General features: G+C 46.0%; 1 protein-coding gene across 6 annotated transcripts in view; it reads right to left on the bottom strand.

The window, feature by feature from the left end:
• Positions 1–23,830, bottom strand: part of LOC121270886 (protein FAM149B1-like) — a 232,641-nt gene that overhangs the window by 178,490 nt on the left and 30,321 nt on the right. For all 6 annotated transcript variants that reach the window (XR_005941629.1, XM_041176452.1, XM_041176454.1 and 3 more), the window contains one exon: positions 11,860–12,050. Coding sequence is in view for 5 of the 6 variants with exons in the window: in XM_041176452.1 (XP_041032386.1) it covers positions 11,860–12,050 (191 nt within the window). In the remaining variant the exon portion in view is untranslated. The remainder of the gene's footprint in view (positions 1–11,859; positions 12,051–23,830) is intronic.

Here is a 23,830-nt window from a genome sequence, read left to right as displayed (position 1 = left end):
CACTGCTCACAGTAAGTCATAGAGTTTTACAGCTCAGAAACGGGCCCTTTGGCCTATCGTGTCCATGGTCATCAAGCCTCTTTCTATTCTAATCCTATTTTCCAGCACTTGGCCCGTAGCTCTGTATGTTATGGCATTTCAAGTGTTCATCTAAATACTTGTTAAATGTTGTGAGGATCCCTGCCTCTACCACCCTTTCAGCCAGTGAATTCCAGATACCCCCACCCTCTGAGTGAAAACATTTCTCCTCAAATCCCCTCTAAACCACCTGCCTTAAATCTATGTCCCCTGGTTATTGACACCTCCACTAAGGGGAAAAGTTTCTTCCTATCTAACCTATCTATGCCCTCATAATTTTGTACACCTCAGTCAGGTTCCTCCCTTAGCCTTCTCTGCTCTAAGGAAAACAACCCCAGTCTATCTTAGTCTCTCTTCATAGCTGAAACACTACAGTCCAGGCAACATCCTGGTGAATCTCCTCTGCACCCTCTCCAGTGCAATCACATCCTTCCTACAGTATGGCGACCAGAACTGCACACAGTACTCCAGCCTAACTGTAGCCTAACTAGCGTTTTATACAACTCCATCATAACTTCCCTGCTCTTATATTCTATGTCTCGACTAATAAAGGCAAGTATCCCATATGTCTTCTTAACAACTTTGTCTACTTGTCCTGCTGCCTTCAAGGATTTATGAACATGCACACCGAGGTCCCTCTGTACCTCTGTACCTCCTAGGGACCTACCATTCACTGTGTATTCCCTTGTCTTATTAGTCCTCCCAAAATGCATCACCTCATACTTTTCAGGATTATTTCCATTTGCCACTGTTCTGCCCACCTGACCAGCCCATCTATATCGACCTGTAATCTAAGGCTTTCTTCCTTGCTTCCACATCACCAATTTTCACAGCATCTGCGAACTTACTGATCATACGTCCTTCATTCATGTCTAGATCATTAATATTCGCTGATGATTGCACGATGTTCGGCATCATTCGTGACTCCTCAGGTGCTGAAGCAGTCCATGTCCAAATGCAGCAAGACCAGGACAATATCCAGGTTTGGGCTAACACGTGGCAAGTAACATTCACGCCACCCAAGTGTCAGGCAATGATAATCTCCAACATGAGAGAATCCAACCATCACCCCTTGATGTTCAATGGCATTACCATCACTGAATTCCCCGCTATCAACATCCTGGGGGTTACCATTGATCAGAAACTGAACTGGACTAGCCATAGAAATACTGTGGCTACAAGAGCAGGTCAGGGGCTATGAATTGTGCGACGAGTAATCCACCTCCTGACTCCCCAAAGCCTGTCCATCATCTACAAGGCACAAATCAGGAGTGTGATGGAATACTCCCCACTTGCCTGGATGAGTGCAGCTCCAACAACACTCAAGAATCTCAACACCATCCAGGACAAAGCAGCCGCTTGATTGGCACCACATCCACAAACATTCACTCCCTCCACCACCAACACACAGTAGCAGCAGTGTGTACCATCTACAAGATGCACTGCAGGGATTCACCAAGGCTCCTTAGACAGCAACTTCCAAACTCACGACCACTACCATCTAGAAGTACAAGGGCAGCAGATAGATGGGAACACCACCACCTGCAACTTCCCCTCCAAGTCACTCACCATCCTGACTTGGAAATATATCGCCATTCCTTCACTGTCACTGGGTCAAGTCCTGGAACTCCTTCCTAACAGCACTGTGGGTGTACTGCACCACTTGAGACTGTAGCGGTTCAAAAAGGCTGCTCACCACCACCTTCTCAAGCGCAATTAGGGATGGGCAATAAATGCTGGCCCAGTCAGCGAAGTCCACATCCCATGAATGAAGAAAAAAAAAATTAACATGGACTACAAACAGCAAGGGACCCAGCACCAAACCCTGTGGTATGCCACTGGACACAGACTTCCAGTCACAAAAACAACCTTCGACCATCACCCTCTGCATCCTGTCACTAAGCTACTTTTGGATCAAATTTGCCAAATTGCCCAGGATCCCATGGGCTCTTAGCTCCTTGACCAGTCTCCCATGTGAGACCTTGTCAAAAGCTTTACTGAATTCCATGTGGACCACATCAACTGAACTACCCTCACTTACACGCCTTGTCACCTCCTCGAAAAATTCAATCAAACTGGTTAGACATAACTCCGCCCCCTGACAAAGCCACGCTGACTATCCTTGATTAATTCCTGCCTCTCCAAATGGAGATTGATTCTGTCCCTCAGAATTTTTTCCACAAGTTTCCCTACAGCTGATGTTAGACTGACTGGCCTATAGTTCCCTGTTTCTTCCCTACCACCCTTCTTGAATAATGGTACCACATTGGCTGTCCTCCAGTCCTCTGGCACCTTTCCCGTGGCCAGGGAGGGTTTGAAAATTAGTGTCAGGGCCCCTGAAATCTCCTCCCTTGCCTCCCACAGCAACCTGGGGTACATCTCATCTGGGCCTAGGGATTTATCCACTTTTAAGCCCACCGAAACTGCTAATACCTCCTCCCTCTCAATGCTAATTTATTTAAGTATATCACCATTCCCCCTCCCTGATTTCTATACCTACATCATCCTTCTCCATAGTGAATGCAGATACAAAGCACTCATTTAAAACCTCATCCACGTCTTCCGGCTCCTCACACAGATTGCCACTTCGGTCCCTAATGGGCCCGACTCTTTCCCTGGTTATCCTCTTGTCCCCAATATACTTATAAAACGCCTTTGGATTTTCGTTTCTTTTACCTGCCAGTGTTTTCTCATGCCCCCTGTTCGCTCTCCTAATTTCTTCTTTAAGCAACTCTCTGCACCTTCTATTCTCCTGTCGGGCTTTCGTTGTTTTGAGCCCTCGGTACCTAACATAAGTTTCCCTTTATTTCTTATCCAATCCTGTACATTCCTCGACATCTAGGGTTCCCTGGACTTGTTGGTCCCACCCTTCACCATTACAGGAGCATCTTGGTCCTGCGCTCCCACTATTTCCTTTTTGAATGACTTCCACTGCTCTTATGTAGATTTTTCTACAAGAGGCTGCTCCGAGTCCACTTTGGCCAGATCCTGTCTCATCATATTAAAATCGGCCTTCTCCCAATTCAGAACCTTTACTTCCGGTCCATATTTGTCTTTTTCTATAACTACCTTAAATCTTACTGAATTACAGTCACTATCAACAAAATGCCCCCCACTAACACTTCTACCACTTGCCTGGCTTCGATCCCCTAAAGCTAGGTCCAGCACCGCCCCCTCTCTTGTAGGGCTTGCTACATGCTGGCTTAAAAAGCTCTCTTGGATACATTTTAAGAATTCCCTCCCCTGAAGCCTTTCACCCTTTGTCTATCCCAGTTAATACTGGAGAAATTGAAATCCCCTATTATTATTAAACTATTATTTTTACACCTCTGAGATTTGCCTACACATCTGCCCTTCTATCTCTTCCTGATTGTTAGGAATTTAAAGTGCACTCCCTGCAATGTGATTGCCCCCATTTTGTTTTTAAGTTTAACCCATATGGCCTAATTTGAGGAGCCTTCTAAAATATTATCTCTCTTTAATGCGGCAATTGACTCCTTGATCAATACTGCAACACCACCTCCTCTTTTACACCCCACCACCCTTGTCCCGCCAGACGATACCATACCTTGGAATAATGAGCTGCCAGTCCTGCCCCTCCCTCAACTATGTCTCCATAATAGCAATGATATCACATCCCCATGTGTTAAGCAAAACCCTCAACTCATCTGCCTTACTCACAAGACTCCTTGCATTAAAATAAATGCCATCCAGCCTTGGCATGCTCCCTTGTGCCTTAAATTGACTATATAAATCCCCACCAAACTGCTCTCCGCAAGGATGTTGGCCCTATTCCGATTCAGGTGCAATCCACCTTCCCCAGAAACAGATTCAGTGATCCAGGAATCTAAAACCCTCGCTCCTGCACCAACTCTTCAGCCACACATTCATCTGCTCTATCCACCTGTTCATATGCTCAATAGCAAGTGGCACTGGGAATAATCCAGAGATTACAATCTTTGAGGTCGTGCTTTTCAATCTGCTACCTAGCTCCCTAAATTCTTGTTGCAGGACCTCATCCCTCTTTCTATGTCGTTGCTACCAATGTGAACCACAATCTCATCCTTAATCATTAAGGCTACCCCTCCCTGTCTACCATCTTTGCAATAGGCTTTATAACCTGGTGTTTTTTGGTTCCTAGCCCAAATTGTCTTTGCAGCCAAGTCTCCAGAATTACCACCATGTCATAGCTCCAAGTTAAAATTCGGTCTGCAATTCAATCCTTAAACTTTTCGTATTTGTACAACGGACACTCATTTGGGCCACACACCCTATTCCATCCTTCTCTAATGTTTTACTCGAACATTTCTTATTTCTCTCTCATGGTTTAATTCATTTATACCTTTTAGTTTTCCTTTTACCTGCATCGCCTAAAGCACAACTTCTGATTGTTACTCTACTGTCTTTCCTTTTGTTTATTTTTAAACTAACAAAGACCTGCAAAAATTTTAAGGTCAAAATGGTATACTTAACCAATTCCATCATCTCATCCACCCCTCCCATGCCATCCCATCCTTCCCATATCACCCCTTCGATGGCATTCCCTTCCTACCCCTTCAACGTCAATCCTTCCCATACCTCTGCTCCAATACCATACTCTCCCTCCAACTCCTCTTAGGCCATCCCTATCCCAGGCCAGTCCTCCCTCTCTCCCATGTCAGTCCCATCCCATTCCAAGCTATCCCATCCTTCCTATGCCACTCCCCTCCCACCAGGCCATCCCCATCCATCCCATGTTATTCCATCCTTCTCATGCCACCCCTCTGATGCCCTTCCCTCCCTCCCACTCGTCCCATTCAAAATATTATCTATACCACCCTATTCAATGAAGCACTTCACCTATTGTTTAAAATCTTGGTAACTGACTTATTTACGCTTTCTATTTGGGCCCTGGTCCCAGCCTGATTCAGGTAGAGCCTGGCCCAACTGTATAGTTCCTTCCTGTACCAGTACTAGAGCCTATAAATGGAACCCCTCTTTTCCAAACCACTTCTTCAGCCCTGTGTTCCTCTCCTATATTCCAATTCATTACTTTAGTCTTTATTTTACTTACCATCGTCTCTTTCTCATTCTTTATCTTAAAAAAAAACCTTATTGACTTATGATTGCTATTGGCTAGGTCTCTGGAGAGACTTGATGTATAGTATTGGATCGGTTTCATTATTCAACCATTTACTGAGTCTAGCTTAGCCAAATAGGGAGGGTAATGAATCAAGGAGGAAGCTTGATTGGCAACCCGGCCAGCCAACTCTCGACAGAAAGCTGAGGAAGAGTAAAGGTCAGGTTCTTCGCTTCCTATCTGGTTTGACAAAAGGCAGGAGATTGCTGAAACTTCAAATTGGAACAGTCATGCAGAAATGTTTCACTTCACCTAATCAGCTAGTGACAGATGCTGGGAATTGACCAAGCGTGATCTATGAGTGAAGTGATAGTGCTGTTTAGTTTAAGGGATTGCTAACATATGAAGGGAGATTAATTTGTTAACAGGAAATAAATTGAAGTGTTCTGCAAAACATTCTGTTTTGTCATGAATTTCACATAAAATAAAAAGTGTTGGTTTACAAGAGTGTTTATCAGGAAATGATGGAATTGAACATGGAACAGCATAGTCACAATGTACAGAAACAAGGGGTTTATTGTTGTGGCTTCTAATGGGAAACTAGATACTTGATGGCAAAAGTACTTTTCAGATTGAACAGTAAATCCATATAATCTGAATCCTAAAGAATATCTGCCACAGAGAAGAAATTGGCAGCAGTGCTATGAATGAAAAATTTTCAAATACAAATGCTCCACTCAAATAAACAACCAATAGCTGCAGCAAACAACATAGGATAGTGGTGCCAGCACAGTCGGCACAGTGCTAACGCCTATCACTGCCGGCACAGTGCTAACGCCTATCACTGCCGGCACAGTGCTAACGCCTATCACTGCCGGCACAGTGCTAACGCCTATCACTGTCGGCACAGTGCTAACGCCTATCACTGTCAGCACAGTGCTAACGCTATCTTGTGCTATGGCAGCACTCCTCTGTTCTACTCCTGTGGAAGCAAAGTGCAAAGTGGTGGGCTAAAGAATGGCTACACAAAATGGAATGCACCGGTCAAGCCATGCACCTAGGAACAGGAGACTCTCAAAGATCAAATTTAAAAGTTTTGTTTGTATCTTGTTAGTCATTTGAGATGTATCCAAATTAATACTCTTCAATTACATTTAGTATTAACGCAATTCTGAGAATACTCGTTTCCATTGCTGAGAAAAGAGACATACTATCGAAGCTCTTCATCTTGCATTCATCAGGACAGCTATGCAAGATAAGCCAACAGTAAAGAAAAAAACAATTTATACTGCCTGAGAAATGAATGCTGATTAGTTGGCAAATGGACTGATTGGTAGAGGAGTTGCCATGGAGTATGCAGCAGAGAACAGTTAGCTATTAACTAGCAAGCTTTTGTTTCGAATTCAAACCAGACAGGTAGACTCTGATTGGTTAAGGCGTTGCCATGCAGAATGAACCGGGGAATGGCTGTACCCCAAGCTTTTATTTAGTTGGAAAAGATGTAATATGTGGTCATGTTCCTTCTGTCTGCAAAGGACAGGGCCTTGTGTGTGAATATATGTGGCTTCTAGTATGCATACTGTGAGCCCGACTGATTATCTAAATTGGTTTTCAGTGTAAATCTGAGCACAATCAGGGCTGTTTAATAAGTGTTGTTCAATCGTGGAATCATATCTAATGTTGGACACTGCAAGCATGATCTGGTTGGGCACAATCAGTACTTAGCCTGTTGTGAACAGTCAAACACGTGCTGTTTGATACAATCTGCCAGTCGGTGAGACATGCGGCCTACATACCTGGCATTACGCTGACACTGAAATTTATATGCCACATTCCTCATTTGTGTGATAGACAGGATGTCTTTTTGGCTTGGCGGCAGCATCCTGTTAGTGGAGAATACCAGTCATGTTGCTACTGCCTAGTAACAGCGTGCAATGGCTAGCTTCACCTGTTGCTCAAATTTTTGAGGCACCTTACCCTTCCAGAATAACGAGGTATATTGGGCACTTTTCAGGGCCGAAAGTGGCACCCTTAGGCCCATTCATGAGTTTGTGTGATATACAGCAAGTAATAATCTGATCAGGGAAGCCATTATCCTGCAGGATGCCTTTGATGCACCCTATTTCAGCATTAAGCTTGCATGGTGAGCAAATGGCTCAGACCCAACTCCCAACTCCTTTCGCATTCCTTTTCAACTCCCGACTCCTCTCACGCTTCTCTTCAACTCCCGACTCCTCTCACGCTTCTCTTCAACTCCCGACTCCTCTCACGCTTCTCTTCAACTCCCGACTCCTCTCACGCTTCTCTTCAACTCCCGACTCCTCTCACGCTTCTCTTCAACTCCCGACTCCTCTCACGCTTCTCTTCAACTCCCGACTCCTCTCACGCTTCTCTTCAACTCCCGACTCCTCTCACGCTTCTCTTCAACTCCCGACTCCTCTCACGCTTCTCTTCAACTCCCGACTCCTCTCACGCTTCTCTTCAACTCCCGACTCCTCTCACGCTTCTCTTCAACTCCCGACTCCTCTCACGCTTCTCTTCAACTCCCGACTCCTCTCACGCTTCTCTTCAACTCCCGACTCCTCTCACGCTTCTCTTCAACTCCCGACTCCTCTCACGCTTCTCTTCAACTCCCGACTCCTCTCACGCTTCTCTTCAACTCCCGACTCCTCTCACGCTTCTCTTCAACTCCCGACTCCTCTCACGCTTCTCTTCAACTCCCGACTCCTCTCACGCTTCTCTTCAACTCCCGACTCCGCTCACGCTTCTCTTCAACTCCCGACTCTTCAACTCCCGACTCCTCTCGCGCTCCTCTTCAACTCCCGACTCCTCTCGCGCTCCTCTTCAACTCCCGACTCCTCTCGCGCTCCTCTTCAACTCCCGACTCCTCTCGCGCTCCTCTTCAACTCCCGACTCCTCTCGCGCTCCTCTTCAACTCCCGACTCCTCTCGCGCTCCTCTTCAACTCCCGACTCCTCTCGCGCTCCTCTTCAACTCCCGACTCCTCTCGCGCTCCTCTTCAACTCCCGACTCCTCTCGCGCTCCTCTTCAACTCCCGACTCCTCTCGCGCTCCTCTTCAACTCCCGACTCCTCTCGCGCTCCTCTTCAACTCCCGACTCCTCTCGCGCTCCTCTTCAACTCCCGACTCCTCTCGCGCTCCTCTTCAACTCCCGACTCCTCTCGCGCTCCTCTTCAACTCCCGACTCCTCTCGCGCTCCTCTTCAACTCCCGACTCCTCTCGCGCTCCTCTTCAACTCCCGACTCCTCTCGCGCTCCTCTTCAACTCCCGACTCCTCTCGCGCTCCTCTTCAACTCCCGACTCCTCTCGCGCTCCTCTTCAACTCCCGACTCCTCTTCAACTCGCGGCTCCTCTCTCGCGCTCCTCTTCAACTCCCGGCTCCTCTCGCGCACCTCTTCAACTCCCGGCTCCTCTCGCGCTCCTCTTCAACTCCCGGCTCTTCAACTCCCGGCTCTTCAACTCCCGGCTCTTCAACTCCCGGCTCTTCAACTCCCGGCTCTTCAACTCCCGGCTCTTCAACTCCCGGCTCTTCAACTCCCGGCTCTTCAACTCCCGGCTCTTCAACTCCCGGCTCTTCAACTCCCGGCTCTTCAACTCCCGGCTCTTCAACTCCCGGCTCCTCTCGCGCTCCTCTTCAACTCTCGACTCCTCTCGCGCTCTTCTTCAACTCCCGGCTCCTCTTCAACTTCCGGCTCCTCTCGCGCTCCTCTTCAACTCCCGGCTCCTCTCGCGCTCCTCTTCAACTCCCGGCTCCTCTCGCGCTCCTCTTCAACTCCCGGCTCCTCTCGCGCTTCTCTTCAACTCCCGGCTCTTCAACTCCCGGCTCTTCAACTCCCGGCTCTTCAACTCCCGGCTCTTCAACTCCCGGCTCTTCAACTCCCGGCTCTTCAACTCCCGGCTCTTCAACTCCCGGCTCCTCTCGCGCTCCTCTTCAACTCTCGACTCCTCTCGCGCTCTTCTTCAACTCCCGGCTCCTCTTCAACTTCCGGCTCCTCTCGCGCTCCTCTTCAACTCCCGGCTCCTCTCGCGCTCCTCTTCAACTCCCGGCTCCTCTCGCGCTCCTCTTCAACTCCCGGCTCCTCTCGCGCTCCTCTTCAACTCCCGGCTCCTCTCGCGCTCCTCTTCAACTCCCGGCTCCTCTCGCGCTCCTCTTCAACTCCCGGCTCCTCTCGCGCTCCTCTTCAACTCCCGGCTCTTCAACTCCCGGCTCTTCAACTCCCGGCTCTTCAACTCCCGGCTCTTCAACTCCCGGCTCTTCAACTCCCGGCTCTTCAACTCCCGGCTCTTCAACTCCCGGCTCCTCTCGCGCTCCTCTTCAACTCTCGACTCCTCTCGCGCTCTTCTTCAACTCCCGGCTCCTCTTCAACTTCCGGCTCCTCTCGCGCTCCTCTTCAACTCCCGGCTCTTCAACTCCCGGCTCTTCAACTCCCGGCTCTTCAACTCCCGGCTCTTCAACTCCCGGCTCTTCAACTCCCGGCTCTTCAACTCCCGGCTCTTCAACTCCCGGCTCTTCAACTCCCGGCTCTTCAACTCCCGGCTCTTCAACTCCCGGCTCTTCAACTCCCGGCTCTTCAACTCCCGGCTCTTCAACTCCCGGCTCTTCAACTCCCGGCTCTTCAACTCCCGGCTCTTCAACTCCCGGCTCTTCAACTCCCGGCTCTTCAACTCCCGGCTCTTCAACTCCCGGCTCTTCAACTCCCGGCTCTTCAACTCCCGGCTCTTCAACTCCCGGCTCTTCAACTCCCGGCTCTTCAACTCCCGGCTCTTCAACTCCCGGCTCTTCAACTCCCGGCTCTTCAACTCCCGGCTCTTCAACTCCCGGCTCTTCAACTCCCGGCTCTTCAACTCCCGGCTCTTCAACTTCCGGCTCCTCTCGCGCTCCTCTTCAACTCTCGACTCCTCTCGCGCTCTTCTTCAACTCCCGGCTCCTCTTCAACTTCCGGCTCCTCTTCAACTCCCGGCTCCTCTCGCGCTCCTCTTCAACTCCCGGCTCCTCTCGCGCTCCTCTTTAGCTCCTCTCGCGCTCCTCTTTAACTCCCAACTCCTCTCGCGCTTCTCTTCAACTCCCAACTCCTCTCGCGCTTCTCTTCAACTCCCAACTCCTCTCGCGCTTCTCTTCAACTCCCAACACCTCTCGCGCTTCTCTTCAACTCCCGGCTCCTCTTCAACTCCCAATTCCTCTCGCGCTTCTCTTCAACTCCTGGCTCTTCAACTCTCGATTCCTCTCACGCTCCTTTTCATCACAATTCCGCTTTATAAATTTCATCACACTTCCACTTTTCTTCAGCTTTGAAGAAGGGTCGTAAGGACACAAAACATTAACTCCGTTTCTCTCTCCACAGATGCTGCTAGACCTGCTGAGCTTTTCCAGCATTTTCTGTTTTTGTTCCAAGTTCAACATAATCTGCACTCTGGTTGGTTCCAGACATGCTGCTCTAAGAAAATATCTCAAAAGCATTCTATGAGCTCCTACCCAGGCTAGTAATGACAATCTGATTTTTCCAGTTTATATGTAGATTAAAATCACCCATGATTATTGATGTCCCTTTATCACAAACACCCAATATTTTTTCTTGTATACTTTGTCCTACATTGTGGATGCTGTTAGGGGTCCTGTAGACCACTCCTGCTTGTGAATTCTTTCCCTGACTATTCCTCACCTTTACCCAAACCCATTCTACATCCTGATCTCCTGAACCAAGGTCATCTCTATTGCACCAATGCCATCCTTGATTAAAAGTGCTATCCCTCCACCTTTACCTAGCTTCCAATTCCTCTTGAACGTTATATAAACCCCTCAATATTCAGGACCCAATCCTTGTCGTCCTGCAGTCACATCAGATCAAGTTTATCTACTTCAATGTGCGCCATCAATTCATTTACTTTGTTATGAATGCTACATGCATTTAGATAAACGCCTTTAGTTTTGCCTTTTTGTTATCTTTGTAACATCTAGTCTTGACTGTTGGTGTATTCTTAGGTTTTTCTCTCTGTCCCTTCCTGCCATTCCTGTACCCTCATTTCCCATATTACTATTTTGCTCTCCTGCTTTGAATCTACCCCTTGATTTGCTACATCTACCCAAGCTTGATCCCTCACCCCTGCCTTGTTTAGTTTAAAAACCTCTATTTCCCTAGTTATGCAGTTTGCTAGAACATTGCTCCCAGCACAGTTCAGGTGTAGACCATCCTAACGGTACAGATCCCACTTTTCCTCGTACTGATCCCAGTGTCCTATGAACTGGAACCCACTTTTCCCCACACCAGTTTGTTATGCATTCACAAGGGTGTAATATCAACATAGATAGACATACTTTCCATCAAAGACACTGGATTACACAAAAATAGGGAAACCTAGTGATTTATTCCCTCCCAAGCCCAGAGATATCAAGGTCACCTCCAAAATCCATCTGTTGAACAACCCCAGATCCACCAATTTAGTAGGCAGCAGAGGCTGAATTTGGGGTCCTTGGATTGACAAGGCTTAGAGCTCATGCAACAGCTCCTCAACTGATGAGTTCCTTTAAACATTCAAACAAAGTGATTTAAAAAGCAGCGATCTCCAGATTTAGCATTATCACAAGTCTTCAGAGAGCAGCATATGTGTCACAGTTTAGAGCTACAGACCTTGAAACTGAAAATGTGTTTCATTACAGGAACAATTTGCAAAGTGTTGTACTTCTCTAGTTCAGTTGCCTTTATACCTGAAACATGCTCTTCCCAGTGCTTCCGGATCAGCTCCTCCATACAGCCCAGGACTTCCAGCCACACCTCGTCAAACAGCTCTGCTACGATTGTATCCCGTCTGCAGTGACTTGGAGAGACTGGAGGCAGCCCCAGTCTATTTTCATATTGTAAGGCAAGACCCAATTTCTTCTCACAAGTGTCATCTTCCCTGTGTGGATACAAGGCAGAAATTTTAAGCACAACAAATTAACATACAAAGAAAACACATTCACTTGCCCCGACTTCTACTATTACATCCAGAGACCACCAAGAGTCTGAAACGATAGCAGGACAGTGTTCCACAATAAACATGTTGGCAACATCTGCCATTAATATCTCCTGATCACACCAGTCACCTCCGACTCAGCTTTGCCACTGTCTGTTCTTTGCACTTGTTAAACCCAATTGGATCATAAAGGAGGCAGTAGTGTAGTGACATTGTCGCTTGACTAATAATCCAGACACCCAGGGTAATGCTCTGGGGACTGAGGTTTGAATCCCACCATGCCAGATGGTGGAATTAAAAGTCCAATGATTGTCGATTGTTGTATAAACCCATCTGCGATCCTTACCTGGTTTGGCCAACATGGGACTCCAGACTCTCAGAAATGTGCTTAACTCTGAAATGGCCTAGTAAGCCACTCAGTTGTATCAAACCACGAAAAAGTCTAAAAGGAATGAAATTTGACGGAGCACTCGGCATAGACCTCGGCACCAGAAACAATAACAGCAAACTCAGCCCTGTCAATCCTGGAAAGTCCTCCTTACTACCATCTGGGGGCTAGCGCCAAAATTGGGAGAGCTGTCTCACAGACTAGTCAAGTTACAGCCTGACATAGTCCTCTTCAGGGAATCATATCTTAGAGATAATGTCCCAGACACCGCCATCATCATCTCAGCAGAGGTGGTGGCCCAGAGGTATACAGTCGGGAGGGAGTTGCCCTGGGAGTCCCCAACATTGACTCCAGACCCCATGAAGTCTCATGGCATCAGGAAACCTCCTGCTGATTACCATGTACTGCCCTCCCTCAGCTGATAAATCAGTGCTTCTCCATGTTGAACACCACTTGGAGGGTGCCAAGGGTGTAGAACGTACTCTGGATGGGGGACTTCAATGTCCATCATCCAGAGTGGCTCGGTAACACCACTACAGACCCAGCTGGCTGAATCCTAAAGGACATAGCTGCTAGACTGGGTCTGCAGCAGGTGGTGAAGGAACCAATAAGAGGGAAAAAGACACCTGGCCTTATCCTTACCAACCTGCCTACTGCAGATGCATCTGTCCATGACAGTATTGGTAGGAGTGACCACCGCACAAGTCCCTTCTTCACGTTGAGGATACCTTCCATCATGTTGTGTGGCACAAATACCATGCTAAATGGGATAGATTTCGAACAGATCTAGCAGCTCAAGACTGGGTAACCATGAGGTGCTGTGGGCCATCAACAGCAGCCAAATTGCACTCAACCACAATTTGTAACCCCATGGCCTGGCATGTCCTCCACTCTACCATTAGCACCAAGTCAGGGATTAACCCTAGTTCTATTAAGTGCGCCAGATGACATGTCACGAGCAGCACCAGGCATACTCAATAATGAAGTGTCAACCTGGTGAAGCTATAACACAAGACTACTTGCATGCCAAACAGCATAAGCATCAAGCTATAGACAGAACTAAGTGATCCCACAACTAATGGATCAGTTCTAAGCTCTGCAGTCCTGCCACATCCAGTCGTGAATGGTGGTGGACAATTAAACAGCTCGCTGGAGGAGGAGGCTCCACAAATATCCCCATCCTCATGATGGGGGAGCTCAGCACATCAGTGTGAAAGATAAGGCAGAAGCATTTGCAACCATCTTCAGCCAGAAGTGCCGAATAGATGATTCATCTCGGCCTCCTCCAGAGGTTCCCAGCATCACAGATGCCAGCCTTCAGCCAATTCGATTCACTCCATGTGGTATCAAGAAACAGCTGAAGGCACTGGATACTGCAAAGGCTATGGGACCTGACTATTCTGGCAATAGTGCTGAAGCCTTGTGCTTCAGAACTTGCCGCAACCCTTAGCTAAGTTGTTCCATTACAGCTACAACACTGGCATCTACCCAGCTATGTGGAAAATTGCTCAGGTATATCCTGTACACAAAAAGGAGGAAAGATCCAACCCGACCAATAGCACCCCATCAATCTACTCTCGGCCATCAGTGAAATGATAAAAGGGATCACCAACAGTGCTATCAAGTGGCACTTGCTTAGCAATAACCTGCTCACTGATGCCCAGTTTGGGTTCCACCAGGATCACTCAGCTCCTGACCTCATTACAGCCTTGGTTCAAACATGGACAAAAGAGCTGAACTACCGAGGTGAGGTGAGAGTGACTGCCCTTGACATCAAGGCTGCATTTGACCGCGTGTGGCATCAAGGAGCTCCAACAAAACTGGAGTCAATGGGATTCGGGGGAAAGCTCTCTTCTGGATGGAGTCATACGTAGCACAAAGGAAGATGGTTGTTGCAGGTCAATCGCCTCAGTTCCAGAACATCACTGCAGGAGTTCCTCAGGGTAGTGTCCTTGACCCAACCATCTTCAGCTGCTCCATCAATATCCTTCCTTCCATCATAAGGTCAGAAGTGAGGGTATTCACTGATGATTGCATAATGTTCAGCACCATTCGTGACTCCTCAGATACTGAAGCAGTCCATGTCCAAAGGCAGAAGACCTAGACAATATCCAGGCTTGGGCTTACAAGTGGCAAGTAACATTTGCGTCACACAAGTGCCAGACTATGGCTATCTCCATCAAGAGAGATTCTAACCATTGCCCCTTGACATTCAATGGTATTACCATCGCTGAATCCCCCACTATCAATATCCTGGGTGTTATCATTGACCAGAAACTGAACTGGACTAGCCATATGAACACTGTGGCTACAAAAGCAGGTCAGAGGCTATGTATTGTGCGATGAGTAACTCACCTCCTGACTCCCCAAAGCCTGTCCACCATCTACAAGGCACAAGTCAGGAGTGTGATGGAATACTCTTCACTTGCCTGAATGAGCGCACCTCCAACAACACTCAAGAAACTTGACAGGGCAAAGCAGCCTGCTTGATTGGCACTCCATTCACAAACATTCACTGCCTCTACCATTGTCTCTACTACGCACAGTGGCAGCAATGTATCAAGATACATTTCAGGAGCTCACCCACGTCCACTACCATCTAGAAGGAGACACATGGGAACACCACCACCTGGAAATTCCCCTCCAAGCCACTTCCTTAAATCGCCATTCCTTCACTGTTGCTGGGTCTAAATCCTGGAACTCCCTCCCTAACATTGTGGGTGTAACTACAGCACATGGATAGCAGCAGTTCAAGAAGGCAGTTCATCACTACCTTGATACAACTGAGTGATTTGCTAGGCCATTTCAGAGAGCATTTAAGGGTCAACCAGATGGATTTTTACAACAATCGACAATGGTTTATGGTCATCATTAGACTTTTAATTCCTGATTTTTATTGAATTCAAATTCCACCATCTGCCGTGGTGGGATTCGAACCCAGGTCCCCAGAGCATTACCCTGGGTCTCTGGATTACTAGTCCAGCGACAATACCACTATACCATCGCCTCCCCTTCATGCAGCGACTGCAGTGGTTCAAGAAGGCAGCTCACTGCCACCTTCTCAAGGGCAACTAGGGATGGGCAATAAATGCTGGCTCAGCCAGCGAAGCCCACACCCCGTCAATGAATTAAAAAAAAACATCTCAAGGACAATTAGGGATGAGCAATAGATGCTGGCCTAACCAGCACATCCCATGCATGAATATAAGGAATAGCACTTTAGTTTTCATTTATACCATTTAGCCCCATGATGCTCACCTATATTCAGTGTTGGAGTGAGTGGGCAAAGCTAGAAGCTACACTAGAAAATCCTGGGTTAGACTTCTGTGCTGTGTAAGTAACCCAATCTCAGCAGGGCACAATAATTCATTTAGTGTCTGGGTTAGTGAGGTGAGTGGGATTGGGAGTGGTGGGCACAGAGAAGGTGGCAAAATCACACAGGATTTTCCTTTTTGATTCCATTCCAGTGAGCTCTGCTGGAAATCTATTTGACCGTGTAATCTCCTGGCAAAGACAAGAAACTAGATTAAAGCCCAGGTCAATTAGGGGGGGATAAACAAGTGGAAAGTTTCCTTCTGACCATTGCAGTGATTAAAACTAGTCCAGGAGACCACTCTGGTCATGATCAATGCTGCACAGTGCCTACCTTTAGTACATGGTGATCTCTGCCCCAGCCAGATATGGGTTGGGCTCTCGCTTAAAGGAATCCAGTGAATCTACATCTACTTATGAGCCAGCAGCCTGTTCCATTGGTCCACTATTCTCTGAGAAAAGAACCACCTCCTGGCATGAAACCTACTTCTGGTCTTATATAACAGCTGGGTCCTCCCCAGCTTATTTAATTGAAACAATTGGTTCACACAAACACAATCTATTCCCTTCATCATCTTAGAAACCTCAATCAAATCACCCCAAAGCTTACATATCTCTGAAGTGTAAAGCCCCAGCTCCTCAAGCCTATTTGATATCCAAAGATAGTGGACGTTGGATGCGAATAGACCAGGCTCACTTGCAATGCCTTTTACAGATGAATAACCTGCCCAGCAAAAGAAGAGCATTTACTTAGCTGAGGTACCATTCACTAGCAATAGTCAATGTTTTTCACAAAAGTGGTTGAAGTCATAACTGACACAAAGGAAGGTGTTGTGCTTGTTGGAGGTCGATCATCTTAGCCCTAGGATATTACTGCAGAAGTTCCTGAGTAGTGTCCTAGGCCCAACTGCTTCCAACAACTTCATTAATGACCTTCTCTCCATCATAAGTGAAATGTTTGCTAATAATTGCACAATCTTCTGTTTCATTCACAAATCCTCAAATAATCAAGCAGTCTGCGCCTGTACATAATCCTGTGTTGTAGCTTCACTGGGTTTTCAGTTATGCTTGGTACTGCTCCTGATACGTTTTACTACACTCTCACTGAAGCAGGTCATTCCCCAGGCTTGCTAGTAATCGTGGAATGAGTGATATGCTGGGTCATGAGACAGATTGTGCTGAAATATAATTCTGCTGCTGCTGATAACTCTCAGTAATTCATGGATGCTCAGTTTTGGGCTACTAGATATCTTTGGAATCTATCCCATTTAGTTCATTGGAAGTGCCACACAATGTGATGGTGGATGTTCAATGTGAAGACGGGACTTCATCCCCACAAGGACTGTAAGGTGGTCACTCCCATGAATACTGTCATGGACAGATACTTCTGCAACAGATAGGTTGGTCAAGTAGGTGTAGCCCCTTACACTTTTTCTTTCACCACCTACCACTAACCTGTCCTGGCATCTCTGCCCTTCAGGACTCAGCCAGCTTGGTCAGTAGTGATGCTACCAAGCTAGTCTTTGTGATGGACAATGCAAACACTTCCCTATTCTGTGCCCTTGCTACCTTCAGTGCTTTTTCCTAGTGGTGTTCAACATGGAGGAGTACTGATTCATGAGCTAAAAGAGGGTGGTAGGCAATAATGAGCAGGTTTCCTTGTCTGTGTTTGACCTAATACGATGAGACATCATGGGGTCCGGAGTCAATGTTGAGAACTCCCAAGTCCACTCCCTCCTGACTGAAGACCATGATGTCACCACCTCTGGTGGGTTTGTTCTGCCGGTTTGACAGGACATACCCTGTCTTGGTGATGAAAGAGTCAGAAACTTGGCTATTATTAGTGCTATGTCACGGTGTTGCTTAACTGGACTCTCCAAATTTGGGTAACAATACCCCAGATGTTAAATGACAAGGATCGTGCAGTTGTCATGTCTGAATCCGATACTTAGGTCGAAGCTGAGTAATTGCCCAGTTTTATTCTTCATGTACATTTTTGTAACAATATGATACAACTGAGTGCCATGCCAGGCCATTTCATAGGGCAGTTAACCACAGTGCTGTGGGTCTGGAGTCACAAGTAGGCAAAAGCAGGTAAGGCCAACAGGCTTCCTTCCCTAAAGGATATTAAGTGAATCACTTGTATTTTTATGGCAACCCGAGAACTGAGAACTTCATGTTCACCATGACTGATACTAGCTTTAGCGCCAAATTAACTGAAGTAACTGAATTCAAATTCACAAACTGCCTTGGTGGGATTTGAACTCATTATTAATCCAGGGGTCTAGATTACTAGTCCAGTAAAATTAGCATTATGCTACCCTACCTACTTTAGGTATCAAAATAGGTTTGAAGAGCTTGGATGCTAGACTTCAGAGATGTGTAAACTTCAGGGTGACTTAATTGAGGTTTCTAAGATGATGAAGGGAATAGATTGTGTTTGTGTGAACCATTTGTTTCAACTAAATAGGTTAGGGAGGGCCAGGTGTTATATAAGACACGTCTGGAGTAGTGTGTACAGTATTGGTCTCCTTATATAAGGATGTAAATGCGTTGGAAGCAGTTCAGAGGTTTACAAGACTAATACCTGGAATGGATGGGTTGTCTTATGAGGAAAGGTTGAACAGGCTAAATTTGTATCTGCTGGAGTTCAGAGTAAGAGGTGATTTATTGAAACATAAGATCCTGAGGGGTCTTGACAGGGTTGATGGGGGAAGGATGCTTCCTCTTGTGGAAGAATCTAGAACTACAGGTCACTGTTTAAAAATAAGGGGTCACCCATTTAAGACAGGGATGAGGAGAAATGTTTTCTCTCAGAGGGTCATGAGTCTTCGAAACTCTCTTCCTCAAAAGGTTGTGGCAAGAGAGTCTTTGAATATTTTTAAGACAGAGTAGATAGATTTTTGATAAGCAAGGGGTTGAAAGGTTATTTGGGGTAGGTGGGAATGTGGAGTTGAGGTTACAATCAGTTCAGCCATGATCTAATTGCATGGCAGAGCAGACTTGATGGGCCGAGCTACTGCTCCTAATTTGTATGTTCATATGTAAGACCAGAAGTAGGTTTCATATCAGGAGGTAGTTGCAGACTTACTAAATTCCTTTAAACAAAACCTCAACCCAGTTCTAGCTGGGGCAGAGATTAGTTACCTTGTACAAAAGGTAAGCATTGTACAACATTAATCAGATTCAGAGTGGTCTCCTGGACTAGATTTGATCACCTGAAGGGTCAAAAACAAACTTTCCACAAGATTTGCCCCAATTGACCTTGGCTTTGAACCTGGTTTCTCATCTCTCCCAGGAGATTATATGGTCAGACAGGGAGCTTCTATATGGTGACACAATGAATCCTCGTCATAGAGGACAGGCTGGACAGGCCAGTGGGTGCTTTCCTGTCCATGATTCACATAAACATTTACAAATAAAACACAACAATGTCCAAAGTATACCAAATAAAATTATGGAGCCAAAGCCATTAAGTAAAATAATAATTAAGACAAAGGGAGAAAACGTGTCTTCGGCAACAAGTCCATGAGAAAAAAATGATTAATCCATCCAATTCTGTGATTCTGTGGCTAAACCATAGCCAACATTCCTGACTCAACTGGTCGGCCTCTTCTCAACTGATTGTCTTACGTTTTGAGAAGTTAACAAGAAGAGTCGATGAGCAGAGCCCATTTGATGTAGCTTATATGGACTTTAGCGAGGGAATACACAATCAATTATAGGATACTGACAAGCGTAGAGGAATAGTGAGGCATTAGAATGAATGCCCACAGATTATGAAGGTAGCAAGACAAGCAGATAATGTGTTTAAAAAGACATACAGGATATTTTTCTTCATTAGTCAAGGTCCAGAATAGTGCTTCCTAACAGAATAGTGCTTCCTAAACTTTTTCCAATATGGCTCCATTTTAATGTCTCAGGATTTGTGTGACCCCAGAGTGAAAATTGGGGCAGGGAAGGTTTGCGGGCTGTTGAGGGGGTTTTGGTGGTTGAAGGTTGTTCACTGGGGGGTGGGGTATTTAAAACTACTGGGTTTGCCTTGAGAAAGGCAAAGACACTTTACAGGCTGTGGTTGTCGTCGTAATCTGGACCCAGAGGACAGATGATTGAGCTACTCCCACTGGCAGAAAAAAAATCAAACATTTTAAAGGGCCTTGCAACTGTCAAAACTCAGGCCAAGCTTCAGTTGCCATTTCTACCTCGAGGCGCGCAACCCCTAAATCTCATCCTGTTACCCAGACTCTATATTAGGGGATCCCAAACTAAGAGCAGGGAGGTTATGCACTCATATGAACATACTGTTAGGAAATAGAGACAGTTTAAGTTAGTTATATTGGTATTTGTAGGTATTTGCAATGAGTTTTAGCTTTAATGTTTAAGCTTGATTGGTATGTGTGTTAAGAAGAGGTCAAGTTGAGTTTTAGTTTCACTTTAAAAAGGTGCCTGCATTTCTAATGACATTTTTACAACTGTTGCAGCTAAGGTAAACAAACAAGAGTAGAAGAATTGGGCGGTTGCCTTGCAACACGGGCCTAGAGAGGCACCATCGCCTCCACCCGCCCCCCCGCCCCCCCCGCCCCCCCACCCCCCGCTCACAAACAGTCACACATAGAAGAAGAAAAACAGAAGTTTGATTTTGGAAGCTGTGAGTTCAGTTGGTTTTGAAAATAGCTGCCAGGAGAAACTGGAGCAAAAGGGGACAGATAGCCAGTCCCAAGCTAAAGAAAATACCCCATAATCCAAGGGAGTGGAACAGTGTAAAGTCCCAAGCAGACCTTCTAGTCAAAGGGAGGACAGGAACCTGGAAAAGGTGCTGTTAAGTAAAGTTAAGAGCAAGGGGCAGAGGGAAAGGCTCCAAGCTTCAGATTTAAAGAGACAAAAGCTAGAGAGAGCAGGGAACAGCTTGTAAGAGGCAAGAAGGTCCAAAGAGATGCTGATGGTCTGTAACTCTTTGCTATGGGCATGTGAAGCAGTGGTATACTGTTGACAGCTGAGTTGGTGAAAGAGAATGTGTTGAGGACAGCTTGAATGCATATGGTGACTGGAGGTGAAAAGTCTGGAGGTGAATCCTTGCGGAAGGCATCTCAGAGAAAGCATCAGTTTGGGAGAAGATTCTAAAGCGAGTTCTTGGAGAGTGGAGATTGGAAACCCTCATGTGAAGGATAGAATTCAGTGAGACTGGTTGGCTCACAGTGTGACAAGCATCTGGGGGGGTTGAGGAGAGATCTATAGCATCTGGTTGAGGCGACATCTGTCACTTGGTTTCAGAGTGTGGTGCGTCTGGCCACAGGGTGCCTATTAGTACATGGGCTGTGTACTTACTGTGGACAATAGAGTATAAGATAGCCTTTATAACTTGTGTTATCCTTACAAATCTGAATTACAAATCTGTAAAGGTATAGTTGTGGGTGGAGTACTGTAATACAGTTCATCTTTTCTTGTTGAATAAATGTTTTATTCTTTTGTTAAAAGTTCATCAACTGATTCCTGTGGCTCTGTTCAGTAGCTACTCTCCATGTATCTAAACAAACAAATAAAAGTTAGGATCTATTCTGGGCTCCACTCTGGGATCAGGCTTGTCTAGGGGTAACCTCAGCTGGGATCATAACAGTACAAATTAGAAGTAGGAGTAAGCCATCTGGCCCCATGAGCCTGCTTTACCATTTGATAAGATTATGCCTGATTGGATTGTGGCTAATGTGTGTACCCTTTGACTCCATTATCAGTCAAGAACTTATCTTACTCAGCCTTAAATATATTCAATGACCCTGCCTTCACTGCTCTCTGGGGAAGAGAATTCCACAGACTAACAAACCTTTGAGAGAAAAAAATTCTCATCTCGATCTTAAATGGGAGACCCCTTATTTTTAAACTGTGCCCCCTGGTTCTAGTCTCTCCATATAGGGAAACATTCTTTCAGCATGCACCCAGTCAAGTCCCCTCAGAATCTATGTTTCAATAAGATCACCTCTGACTCTTTAAAACTCCAACGGATACAGGCCCAATCTGTCCAACCTTTCCTCATAAAACATTCCAGGAATCAGTTGAGTGAACCTTCTCTGAACGGCTTCTCATACAATGATATCCTCTCTTAAATAAGGAGACCAAAAATGTGCACAGTGCTCTAGGTATGGTCTCACCAATGTCTTGTACAACTGTAGCAAAACTTCCCTTGTTTTATATTCCATTCCCCTTGCAATAAACAACAACATTTCATTTGCCTTCTTCACCACTTGCTGTACCTGCATACTAACTTTTTGTGATTCATGTACCAGGACACCCAGATCCCTCTGTACCTCAGTTCTGCAATCGCTCTCTATTTAAATAATAAAGGTTTTTCTATTTTTCCTGCCAAAATGGACAAGTTCGCATTTTCCCACATTATACTCCAACTGTCAAATTTTTGTCCGTTCACTTAACCTGTTCTATATCCCTTTGTAGACTCCTTATGTCCTCTTCACAACTTCGTAACTTACCTGTCTTTGTGTCATCAAACAAACTTAGCAACCATACATTCAGTCCTTTCATCCAAGTCATTGATATGAATTGTAAATAGTTAAGGCTCAAGCACTAATCCTGTCGCATTCTACTAGTTACATCTTGCCAACCTGAAAATGACCCATTTAACCCTACTCCCTCTGGTTATCTCTTTTTTGCCTCCACCTATCATTGGTCCTCTATCCAGCTCTACCCCACTCAACCAGCTTATATTTCACCACATTTCTATATTTCTTTAGTTCTGATGAAGAGTCATTCGGACTCGAAACGTTAACTGTGTTCCTCCCCGCAGATGCTGTCAGACCTGCTGAGTTTTTCCAGCTAGTTTTGTTTTTGTTTCAGATTTCCAGCATCTGCATTATTTTGCTTTTACTCTCTGATAGCTAACCAATCTTCTATCCTTTTTTCAAAAAACATTTTCTCTCTCTTCAGGTACCATGCCCTAGGAGGGTGTTGGCGACTAGGGACTTCCATGGTTATACTTGGCAAGATAGAGCAGTGGTTTGCCTTCTGCAGGCTCTGGCTGTCCAAGAGACTCTCATGCTTTTACAACCTGCCATATGTATATTGGGATTTGCAGGTTGATAATTAACATGTTTGGCCACATTATGAACACGTCGTCTGTGGCCATCAAGTCCCAGAGTGGGGCTCGAACCCAGAGCTTCTGGCTCAGTGGGAGAGGCACTCCCACCGCACCACAAGACCACCCCCCTCCCCAAAGCTGATTGAATAAAACACTAATTAGGCCGCAGCTAGAGCACTGTGTACAATTCTGGTCATCGCATTACAGGAAAGATGCAATAGCAGTCAAGAAGATGGAGGAGATTTATGAGGATATTGCCAGGGATGAAGTATTTTACCTATGAGGAAATACTGAATAGGCTGGGTTTGTTTTCTTTGACGCAGAGGAGGCTGAGAGGAGTTTTAACTGAGGTGCATAAAATTACGAGGGGTCTTGATAAAATGGATAAAAACAACTTGTTTATCTTAGTAGAAGAAGAACAGGATATAAGTTTAAAGCAACTGGTGTAAGAATTACAGGGGAGTCAGGGAGAAATATTTTCACTCAGAGGGTGCTGAGAGTCTGGAACTTACTTCCTGAAAGGGTGGTAACAGCACAAACCCTTATCACATTTTAAAAAGGACTTGGATATGCATGTGAGGTGCTGTAACATACACAGCTACAGAGCAAGAGCTGGAAAATGGAATTAGGTAGGCTAGCTCTTTTTCAGCTGGTGGACACAATGGGCTAAGAAGAGTAAATTTTCTCTGTTTAACCATCGTCCATACACTGGAGCTCATCCAAATTCTCTGTCCATATACTTATTCATACCATTCACCCACCATCCCTGTACTCATCAACCTACATTGGCTCCCACACCTGAACCAGCAAAGCTTTATTTTCAAAATTCCCATCGTGTTCAAATCCCTCATGGCCTTGACCTCCCTATTTCTGTAATCACCTCCAGCATTAGAATTTCCTGTGAACTTACTATGTGACCTAAGGGCTTCTTTAAATATA

Source organism: Carcharodon carcharias, chromosome 28 (genome assembly GCF_017639515.1).
Source record: "Carcharodon carcharias isolate sCarCar2 chromosome 28, sCarCar2.pri, whole genome shotgun sequence".
Lineage (NCBI taxonomy): Eukaryota > Metazoa > Chordata > Chondrichthyes > Lamniformes > Lamnidae > Carcharodon > Carcharodon carcharias.
This window is presented reverse-complemented; position numbering and strand designations above follow the sequence as displayed.